The 12,082-nt window shown below is 39.0% G+C and overlaps 1 protein-coding gene across 2 annotated transcripts in view; it reads left to right on the top strand.

The window, feature by feature from the left end:
- 5-ht7 (5-hydroxytryptamine receptor 7) overlaps nucleotides 1-11,502 on the top strand; it is a 149,316-nt gene extending 137,814 nt beyond the window's left edge. For both annotated transcript variants that reach the window (XM_076787072.1, XM_076787071.1), the window contains one exon: nucleotides 8,367-11,502. In XM_076787072.1, coding sequence (XP_076643187.1) covers nucleotides 8,367-8,996 — 630 coding nt within the window. In that variant the 3' untranslated portion in view covers nucleotides 8,997-11,502. The remainder of the gene's footprint in view (nucleotides 1-8,366) is intronic.
- Nucleotides 11,503-12,082: the final 580 nt, after the last annotated feature.

Below are 12,082 nucleotides of genomic sequence, written 5' to 3'. Positions count from 1 at the left end.
GAAAAATCCCACAAATATGTTGGTGAAAGTCTCGTAAAAAAATAATTCATAATAAAAACGTTTAAGCTTTGATTTAAAGGGGTGAGATCATGCCAGTTTTTCATTTTTCCCGAACGCTTTTGACTCTCCGCGTCGAATACCCCCACTCCACACCAACGCACCCCGAGCCCCGAGTGTATGGGGTGTAGTTGGGGTAAAATTTAGTCTAATTGCAACTCCCGCATAAGCAACAACCGTCTAGGCTCCGGAACTGGTCAACCACGCGGACCAGCCGTTATAGTTCCGTTCTCACCTTGTAACATTAACTTCCACTCGTAATTATCATCCTTATCGTCCGAAAGGATCGTCGGTTGAAGAATTTACGCCTCCTCATAGACTCTTCGACAAAGAGTCTGCGCCGCGAAAAGTCGGAAAATACAGAATGTGACGCTGGCACTGGCGAACGTGCTAAGATTCAGTTCAAGGTCTGCCTATAACGTTGACTCCAACGATATCCTTGTTGTCGCACAAATCACACGAACGCCTCGGTTGCATCCGAGCGATATTATCAATTTGAATACCCTGTACGCGAAAGCTTTTCCCTCAAAGTAAATTCACCGAAAAGAAACGAAGAAAATCCTGCGGTGCAGGATCTACAATTTCCGCGGCGGTGATAAATCTCGTTCGCATAAAGGTACTGAGGTCCCCGAGGAACTGGATGGCTCGGATTTAAACACCCGCCAGATTACAATCTCCCATAAAATTAGGACGTAGAAAAGGCTCGGAACGACGATAAAAATAATCAGGGGAGCAGACGCTAATTCCCAACGAGAGAAAGAGAAGGAGAGAGAGAGAGAGAGAGAGAAAGATGGTCCATGAGGTGCGGGGGTGAATGGCGTCACCGAGCTCGTAAAGCCAGTGGGTTTTCTCTATCTTGCCAGTTCCCTGGGAAAGGGAGTCCGTGTCTTAAACCACCGCGGGCATTTTCACTCCTCTCAATTATCCCGAATGTCATCTGCATTCGCAAGGGCGCGGGCGGCCCGGGAAACTAATTTGCATTTCGGTTCGTTTGCTTGCCGACAATTTTCTCGGCCGCCTAGCGCCCCCTCGTCCTGGACCGGCTTGCTTTTCCGTGACGCGAGGCGTCCCGACGCTCGTTTTCGTCGGTGTTTGTTTACGCCTCCGCTTGCGCTGTCTTACGAGGTGTCTCTAAAAAGTGATACAGTACTGCTCGGTTAAGCTTACATCGAAAGCCAGCAATTCAATTCTCGCAGGCAGCATATTTCTTTCCAAGAACTGATTCGACCACGGCTTGACAAACTGAGGAAATCTGTGTAATGAGTATTAACGGTATTACTTTTATCATCGTAGTGCCAACAGATAGCTGAGAATCTTGAGATTAATATAAGCTCAAACACGATGTACGGTGAATTCCCGATATAAGTCCTTACAAACCTCTAACATTTAACCCTTAGCGCTCGAATGGCGACCGTAAGGCGCCACTAAAAATTGCTGTATCATTATTCAAAATATTTTGGTGGAAATTTTCTGATTAAAATGATACCAAATACAATATCGTTCGGATCGTATTTACACTAATTTTCCGTTAATATAATTGTAACGGAAAGTAACTTTCATCGCTCATTGCACAAGTAAATGTCATCGGAATTATATCGTATTTGGTTTTATTTTAATCAGAAAAATGCCACGAATATGTTGGTGAAAGTGCCATAAAAAAGTAATGAAAATTAAAGAAGTTTTGTAATTGGATTAGTAGTGGTCTTCTGGTTATGCTACACTCCTCGGCGGAAAGGTTGTCCTTCTCTACGTGCAACATTGTATCAGAGAAAGTCATTTTCTCAGCCCTCTTGGCAACATTTCAAAGAATTTCAGAATACTGACAAATGTTTTTAACATTCTAAAATTATTAAAGGAAGAAAGAACTTTTTTCGTTTTCATTGCCGAGTGTGTACAAGCTAGGCGGCAGAGAATGTAATACAGAGCTTACGATCTGTAATTTTCATTTCTTTTGAAGCAGTTGTATGCTTCTGTCACATTCAGATACTAAGTTATTACTGCAACAACATCGAAGAATAATCGCCTCAATATTTACATGAATGCTTCTGCATTATTATCAATGCCGCGTTGGTCGCGAGTTTCGAAAACAGCGAATAATCGATTTGAGAAGCTGCAGGAATTAATGAGAAATTGGAGACGCGATTAAGAGGTCTTAAACTGTTGTTACACAAAATACTTTACATCGTTAAATTTTGCTACAATAAATATTTAAAAATTACCTATTTTTGTAGGCTTTCGATGGATGCGATATGTGCGACTTTATTTTACAAAAGTTATAGCGTTTTATATACTCAGTGCTTGGCATATGTATTCCGATATGCTTGCAGTAATACCCAGAATTTTTACAAGCATTTTTATTGAAAACTTGTAGAGTTATAGCTGTTATGAGCCTCCACGAACGAAATTGATTTTGCCTGGCGCTCTTGTAGCGGCTGTTTCCTTCATGCAAAGTTACAAACTCAAAAGTTATGTTCATCTTACGAGTATGGTAGTATCTTCCTTTATTTACTTCAGCTTATGAGTGTGGTTACGATCCATGCCCCGAAAACTCGTCCCCCAAAAATACATACATTAACAAAATTTTGGCACTTTAAACAAGAACAATTCATTTTTACGGACAAAGTTCGTCTGTTTCATCTTGAATAAAATTACATATTTGTGCAACGTAAGTACAGTTGAAGGCTCTAACCATAGTCAGTCGGATGTGAAACACGATCAAATTGCAACCCGATTCGCTTAGTAGTTCCTGCGAAATTGCAGCGCTCGCCTGAAGAAATGTCGCTTTGCAAAACGCGTTGAAAGTTTTTCAGGTCATCAAGCGACACAAACTTTTAAACCTTCACTCCACGTAAACTAAAAATTTTGCAAATTTCGCTGGAATACTTTGCAGGTAGGTACATCGGAAAGTGTAGAAAACTGCAAAAACGAAGAATTCGGGAATGACAATACAAGACGAGAGATAGAACTCTGTAATGGCCGATTAACGCTTCCGACGATAAATCTCGCCACCTAGCACCAGTGGTTTGACGTTATAGACTAAATATTTTGAATTCTGTCTCGTCTTACCCGAAAAACTTGTATGTTTACAACGTTCTTCTATACTTTCTTATGCCGCTTATGGTATGTTATGGGCAAGAAGCAAATGCAATGAAAAACATCCGCTTCGATTGAAGTCTTGATGCTTCCCTGCAACAATATGGCAGACGCCAAAGGAAAAATACCAAACAAAACGTTGCGTCGTATGCAAAGAAAACGAAGAACGTAAGGAAACACGGTGTTTTTGTCAGTAGTGTAATGGTGCTTTATGCGTAACACCATGTTTTGACTTATATCGTGTAGGAAGTAGATAAAATCAATTTCAACAGATTAATAAAAATCGCATTTATTTCTTCCCTTTAGACATCAAAACAGAATTAGTTATAAAATATATTCGTCTATAATGTCAAAATATTGGTGCTAGGTAGCGAGATATCTCGTCCAGGTATAACGAAGTGGTTAAATAAATTCTTTGGTACTAGCGAAACAATAAAGGCCACATAAAATGACGAGAATATGTCGTTGTAATTTTTCCAAGAAATCCGAAGCAAAGGGAAGTTCGTTTTTCAAATAAAAAGTAATTGGAACGAGAGAAAGAAGATTGCTTTGGTGAGTGGAGAATTGTATATGGCCATTTTCCCGAGATCCTTTGAAAAATAGAACATTGCAGGAATCGTAGAGGAACGAAAACTTGATAGCTTTTTTTTTTAAACGAAAATTACTAAAACATACAAAATCAAATATCTTTGATTAAAACTCCTTAGAAACCACATTCACCATTGTTGTATAATCTGTCTCCCCTTATCTATTCTAACCTGGCATTGACGCTTTGTCGAGCAGTGTCACTTATGCGTGACTTCCTCGAGTCAGTGTTTATCAAGCGGAGTCACGCAAACGTGATTTTTTCATTTTCGGTGGTATCACGGCGAATTAAACTATTCGTTTAAAACAGCCTGCGGTACGCTCGAAATAAACAATAAAACTGAACAAATTTTGTGTTTTACGATAGTTTACCGAGCAACAAGTTAAGTGTCTCTTCTAGAGAAATGCACGACCGTCAAAATGATAAGGTGATGGCGTGATCCGAGGAACAGGGTTCACGTGTGCGAAACTGCCATAACGTTGCCCGCTCGTGAAACCGGTTGCACAATAGAATCCATTACGGGAATAACACAATATGTAAAGGGACAAATTTGTCAATTATCCAGGGATTCCCTCTCGCTAATTGACAACCAATCGGGAAAGTGACCTTGCAATCAAGCTCATCGGAGTTTCAATGGGCTAATCTGTTTATCCTCGCGAAAGCGCCATAGAGCTGCGCCTGTTCGTGCAGATCGCGATTCGGCCAATTAGGTTTTCAGGGCAACGAACCGACCTCAAACTAGCCGAAAAGTCGACCCGGTCGAATCGTTCTCCTTTGAAACACACGAACCCACCGGCAAGTTCTGATTCAAGTGCAAGGAATTCGTTTGAATATTCATCGTTCGCGGCTGAATGCCGGGTTAACGAATGTCGCACGTGTCACATATCGATTAGATCGAATTGTTTATCGACCGGTAAACCTATTAGAAAATATCGATATTCCACGCATATTTTTACTGCTCGTTTTAAATATTTTCGCTCGAAATAATCCATTTTAATGGCTCGTGTATTTCATTGTACGCTACGTAGTTTTCGCGTACGTTAATATTTTATACTTTTCATTCCTCGAGTGTTCTTCGAGGCTTTTGATTTTTCTGTACTAACTCAAAACTTACATTGATCGAAAACAATTGCGTTTTCATCGGTAGATTGTGTATTTGTACGCAAAATAAACATTTTCTGTAATATATGTATGAGATAGGAGTCGAACAGAAATGTCATTCTTGTCTCGATAATTTGAATAAGCTAAAATTGAAACATTGACATTTCAAAATTCTTTTAATGTATCCGTTGCTTTAAATTGCATTCGCTCGTTATTCTCATAAATGCATAACATTCATAATCCATAATTCATTAAGTATATGCCAGTTAGAATTGCATATATAAATGCATACATGGCTGGATTAAGTCATTCGATCCTTTCTATTATAACTGAAACATATGTAGAATTTTTTCGATCGTTCTTTAATTGTCTCCAATGATAGACAATTATATATTTCTTTTGAATCTAATGCACTGTTTTATTCTGTCTTACATGGTAACCCAACTTTCTCTTTTTCATTCGATAACAACTTGTTTATAGAACCGTTTCTATTATCGTCCTACATATATTTCGAGACAATTTCATGTAGATTTCATTATGTATTTATCAGCTCAGTAAAAAAAGTGCGTAAAGTAAGAAATTAACTTTGCAGTTATTACTCGAGCGCGAAATGCGCGAGCTTTGTTTATGTACGTCAGTGCAGTTATCATTATGCAAATAAGTTGCACACCGTTACACGCATCGAGACGATACCGTGGTCTTATCAACGCGTGTAGTTTCGTGTTTACTCTGATAACTGTTTATCAGTAGCTAGCCGCACCGGTAACCACCAGAGAGTTGTTTCTCCGGAAGGATTCAGGAACTCTACTAGCATTGTATCGCAACCGCAGATTACGAAGCGCAATCGTTACTTACCTTGCGGTCTGTAATCCTATTGTTACAGAAATTAGAATGTTTCTTGCCCTCATAAATCCCGTTGGAAATACGAATCTTCCCTGTAAATCCTTCGAACGCTCTTTCGAATTTTCTTCGTGCAGTCACAACCCTTTTACAATTAATTCATTGATTATCTACGTACTTTTATACGCAGCGTGTCTCATCAGTGTGAATCCCCGAATACCTTTTTCAATTTTAGAAATGCAAATAGCATTTTACACGTAATTGGAATAAAAATAGGTGCCACATACAAATTTCTTCCTTCATCCAATTACTTTATTAAGCTGAAACTAATACGTTGATGTTCTTAAATTTTGTAATATGCTCACGGTTTTAATTCACTGCATAAAATCTGCGGTCTAGTGATTACCAATCATATAGGCGGTTTTTTCCAAATGCTACTTTTTACTCGAAGTGTTCGACGTTATCGATCATCCATACATTTTCCTATTGCATCCCATAACTCTCGGAAAAATAAGGTCAGATGTGTAATATGACCTTCAAATGTATATATGAAAACGACGCTTGCAGGATACCGACGATCACTTAATAGTATTCAAATTACGTATAAAATCTTTGGTGCATTCTTACAATTAAAAAAGATATTCGGGGATCACATAGTGGACCGAATTTTAGTTTTTCTAGAGGAAAATTTCAGACGAAGCAAAAGTCAAAATGACTGCCACGATGTGAGAGCTCTGCTCACTCAACACAGAAAACGAATGTTGTTTTCCAGTTAGCATAAACTTGGCAACGTCAGCCACCACAACCGAATCAATAAATCAATATACCAAACACTCGAGTAGCTCTTACGGTTCCATCTTCCAACAGTTCCTTTAAACCAACATAAGGAAGCAATGTATGTAGTTCCTCATATAGTATAAAAGCTATATTAGTATTCCGGCAGTAGCGCTGTTGTACTGCGTAGAACACTATAGATTTGGGCTGGGCAACTCAGGGCAACTGCTCGAGCGTCGGTAGCTCGTGAACAATCAGTTACCAAGGCCTGTTATAGATCTTGACCGCTTCAGTTCACAATAATTACCAAACTTGCAAAAGCCAAACCGTTTGTGTCTGCACTATTTCAAAAGACGTGTTAGTTCACAGCACGATTATAAAAATCGAGGGCCCCGCAAGTCGACGTACCCTAACCTCTCTCTGACGATGCACTCATCGACACCAAGTTACATCGACGATATTTACTCATTGAAATTAATAAGACAACTACAGAAAATTAAATTATATCCTTCTTTAAGTACAGACATGTTAATCGGCGAACAAAACACACTTGCTTGTACATATATTCATAGCTTTTTAAAAGAATAATCACAAGAATTGACGTCTCCACTTATAAAAAAATTAATGACAGATTACAAGCGCCTCGATATCAAGTAAGTTTGGTCTGATGCATTTTCTTCTATCTTCAAAAGCAAGCGAGTTATTCAGGTGACCTGTTTATAGTGCCCCACCCTGTATATTACTGTACCAAATATTTTTGTACAGCAAAACTACGTTTTGCACGAGACTTCAAATGCTTAATAAATAAAAATATATATATTTATTCACCGACACGTTTAGATTGCCGAGGATCATTTCATCGACAATGTTTTCAAATAATTTTTGTATCAAGATAGAACGAATACTGTTCATTACACGCGGGAGAAGTCGACCATTCGACGTGATTGTTCACGAATTTTCGATGAAAACATTGTTGATGAAATGACTGTCGGCGATCTAAACGTGTCAGCGAGTAAATACTGTCGACGAAAATTGGTGTCAATGAAAACATTGCCGGTGATCTGAAGGTGTCGACGAAATGGCGTACAGTAAGGAGCAAAACTGAGTCCACACTATTTGAAACAACATAACTTTTTTAAAATTAGATCAAATGTTAGAAGGATTAGTTTACTGTAAAACATTTTTTTTTTTTATTTTCAATTGTTCGGAATCGCAAAAGAAGTAGTAAAAGTTGGTTTTTTCAGCTTTTTTATCTGAGCCTGTATTGAAAATTTAAAGAAATCGTTCGAATAAATTATATCCATACTGAAAATCTCATCGATATTGGTTAATTCGTTTACGAGTTATAAACGATTAAAAGTGCGATTTTAAGTCGAAAATCGTGAAAAATGGCAATTTTCCCACTTTTAAGCGTTTATAACTCGTAAACGAATTAACCAATATCGGTGAAATTTTCAGCATGGATATAATTTATTCGATCGAATCAAACACATTCTTTAAATTCTCAATACAGGCTCAGGTAAAAAAGCTGAAAAATCCAACTTTCACTATTTCTTTTGCGATTCCGACCAATTCAAATATTTTTCAAAAATTGTTTACACCTCGTCTAATAAACTAGTCCTTCTAACTTCTCGATAACATTCAAGTCATTTGATCTAATTTTAAAAAAGTGATGTTGTTTCAAATAGTGTGGACTCAGTTTTGCTCCTTACTGTATATCTGTTGTACGCGGTACATGTTCGGGTGCCGTCGAGAAAGACCGGTACATGTACGTAGTACAACAGCGCGACTGTCGGAAGGTTAAACAAGTTAGGAACAAAGAGATTTGGAACAGACAAGAGTTGCTAGACAACTACAAGACAGGAGTAAGACAACAAAAGCAAATGAACAATCCCGTTTGTCGTTTCTGTTACAGTGCAGCGGTCACGCGGTGCGCTGTTTCGCGGGCAGGCCTCGGAAGAGCAACGAGTCGCAGTGCCCGATGCTGCAGAAGCCGGAGAAGCCGATCCTGTCGTCGTCGACGGCGATCACGCCGCCTCTGACCAAGTCGACGATCGTGAGGAACCACCTGAACAGCACCTGCAGCGTGACACACTCGCCTCATCAGAAGAAGTTGAGGTTCCATCTGGCGAAAGAGCGTAAAGCCAGCACAACGCTGGGCATCATAATGAGCGCGTTCATCGTCTGTTGGCTGCCGTTCTTCGTTCTGGCCCTGGTCAGACCGTTCCTAAGCGAGCCGAACGCGATCCCCGCGTTCCTGTCGAGCCTGTTCCTCTGGCTCGGCTACTGCAACAGCCTGCTGAACCCCATCATTTACGCGACGCTGAACAGGGACTTCCGGAAGCCGTTCCGCGAGATCCTCTACTTCCGTTGCAGCAACCTGAACCACATGATGCGCGAAGAGTTCTACCAGAGCCAGTACGGCGACCCCGTGAACAACTACGAGATTAAGGCCGGCGAGATGGACGTTGCGGAATGTCTCGACCATCATGGCGTCGAGGCGATCGACGTCGCCGCGAACGTCCCCAACGAGAGCTTCCTGTGATCCGGGATGGAGGACGTCCGTCTCGATCGTCAGGAGCCCAGCCGCCATTAGGGGACGCGAAACTTTCGACCGCCGCGCCGCGACGCCTGCTCATCATCCGGACACACCTGTCGCTCCTCGTCGGTCAATTAATCATTCGAGAGCCACGGGATTAATCGCTCTGATCGAAGATCAGCGGCGCCTAGCCGGTTTCGATATGTCAGGTTGCTGCGTCCCGACGGTGTCCCAACTCTCTCCTTCTCTCTCTCTCTTTCTCTCTTTCTTTCTCTCTTTTTTCTCTCTCTCTCTCTGTGTGTGTGTGTGTGTGTTCGGTGACCAGTTTCTCGTCGAGGTTTGGTTTAGACGATTCGTGAACGTTCCCAGCTTTATATGAGATTGCCACGTGAACCCCGACAGCGATAAGCTGGCTCAGGACATCGATAGGTCTCTTCCCTGCTCTGGTAAGGACAGAGCACGGTGCCATGTCAGTGCAGCCAGATAAAGGCGGGAAGATTTCGAATCTCCGACGAGCTGGACCATTTCATATAGCCCGCCACTGTGCAAAGCGTGGGACAAGACGCTAGACTACCAAAGAGATCCCCTTGGGTCTTTGACGTGGCTCGGTGATTCCTCGGTTGGGAGCAGCGAGAACACACATAGGAAACCTTTGATGCTTGATAATTAAGTACGTCTTTCGCTTAATGTATCCAGCCCTAGAAACGACCGAGTCCGTGCACGAATACGTACATTACGAGTTACAGTGATGGCCGAAAGGAAGCTCGAAAGAACACGTGTAACGTGATTATGATTTTAGAAGGAGGTGCATATATGGTTCGTGGAAGTAATTTGTTTGTTGGGAGGACGCAGGCTGTTGAACATTCGAACCACTCGAAGTCGGTTTTGATGAATTTCGTTTTGAGATGGTGGAGACACTTTACCTAGTGGGAACTTGGTAATAGCTTCTCCGTTACTGCGCTAGGATGAAAGGGAGCTTAGTTTCTGTTTGAGTAATGAATTTGGAAAATTGTTACTGCCAGGGATCGAAAAAGTTATGGAACTTTTTAATAGGCTAGTTAAAGTGTGGAGCGTAGAACTCTTTTCAAAATCATCTTCACGTTATACGTTCCGATGAGAACAGATAAAGAAAAGTTGTCGAATATGAAAGTTTTAGTTTGAATAGAGCTTATATAAAATATTTAAAAAGTTCTCGATCATCGTAACAAATATTAAATACTATACTTACTGTGGACGGTATTATAACTGGACTGCGGATTTGAATGTAGAATTATCTGCATTAATTGCAAGATGCAGGAGCTGCACATTTATTTCTATTCTCAGCAATTGTTACAAAACAATCCGAAAATAATAAAGAAGTATTTTTAAATTCTTCGAATATTTTAACTGTTTAGAATTTGATCTACTGATTTTTATTACAAGTAGATGAACTCCGTAGTCTATTTGTAACATTATTAAATAATTATTACAATTAAATTGCCATTCTAAATACGTTCTTTATTTGCAATATTTAGCTAGATAATTCACAGTTCAAAGTTTGCTTGTGTGTTTTGCTTGTTGCAAAATAAATAAACAAAAATGAGAATGAAGCGAGTGGCAAAATTCTAAGAAAAACATAAATATATAAATAAAAATCTGTAACATAATCGTTAAGAGTAATGTTGCACAATGTAAATTGTTTCATTCAATATATTTTTTGTTTATTCATAATATTAATGTGTACATGAACACATCGATTACGAGCTTCAGTTTGGCCAACACTGTGTATATTGTACAAAAACTATAAAAATAATGTGTGTAGTGTTGCGTCGATCATTTCGAACGGTATGTAATTACTAAGCAAGAGATTTCTCGAATCTAGAAACTTACTCGATTTAAATGTATCTATGTATGTACAAAGCGTGTCTACCAGCGTACACGAATTTCAAAAAGCAAACATACGCGATTGCTCTAGAATAAAATAAACAAATCGATGTAACGATTCAAAATCGCAATTGGGAATGATCAGAAGAAACAAATAGACGAACTCCGTAGTAGATACAAAATTCCTAATAAAATCGACGAATTATATAAATCGAAACAAGGCAGAGAAAATCTATTGAAATTCATAAAGTCCTCAGACATATGGGATGAAATCTAATCAACGAAACACACAATCGTCGTTAATGACCAAGGGGTGTCGAGAAGGAAAGAAGAAGAGAAGAATTAGAGTAGTTAGAAAAAGCAATTTCATTTGTTCCGTTGAGAACAATTAAATTCTGAAAAATTCCAAAGATAAATTTTTAAGATTGTGAAATAAAAACATAATACACTGGAAATCATTTTAGAGTTAAATTTAATTTGTCAAATGCATCAATTAACAATTCAGAATTTTTTACTAAGTTACAATTCTAACTAAAATTTAAACTACTTTCTCCATTTTTCTTCTAGTCAAAATAGTATGGGTTCTGTGGATAACTATTTTAGACAATATTAACCCTTAACACTTCGAGTGCCTCCACTTCCAAAAACGGTCTAGCATGTAAATTTAGGTAGTTTGCTAAAAGGTTTGGAAAGTACTCTTAGCATAATAAATCTTAACATTTCAACTTATATTTATGGTTTCTTTTTGAGGCGACTAGGTTAGCACTCAAAGTGTTAAACACAGTCACAAAACGAGATCCCATATAAATTTTATGTTATTAAACAACATACCGGCTGATAACACTAATTTTTTGTGTGTTTACTTGGAGTATCAACACCGATATTATTATTAAACAAAGCATCGTCTGGCAACATTAATTGTATGAATTTACTTGGAGTATTAGCAACGATATTATTATTATAGTTGATTTGTGACATGGTTGATGTGTTGGTAAATGGCGACAATTGATTCCTGTTCTGATAAACAAATGTTGGCTGTGATCGTCCTAAATTTTTGTTTAAAAATTAATAGAAATACTATTAATTAATCCTTGTAAGCATTGTTTCTTCATATAATTTCACGTATCAGCAAAGAAACATTTTGAAAAAGTGTACGTTTCTAAGGCCGGTCTAGAAACGAGAAGTGTGCATGAATATGTTAAACAAATTAACGACTGGCGACACTAAAT

The sequence above is a fragment of the Halictus rubicundus genome, chromosome 4, assembly GCF_050948215.1.
Source record: "Halictus rubicundus isolate RS-2024b chromosome 4, iyHalRubi1_principal, whole genome shotgun sequence".
Taxonomy (NCBI): domain Eukaryota; kingdom Metazoa; phylum Arthropoda; class Insecta; order Hymenoptera; family Halictidae; genus Halictus; species Halictus rubicundus.
This window is presented reverse-complemented; position numbering and strand designations above follow the sequence as displayed.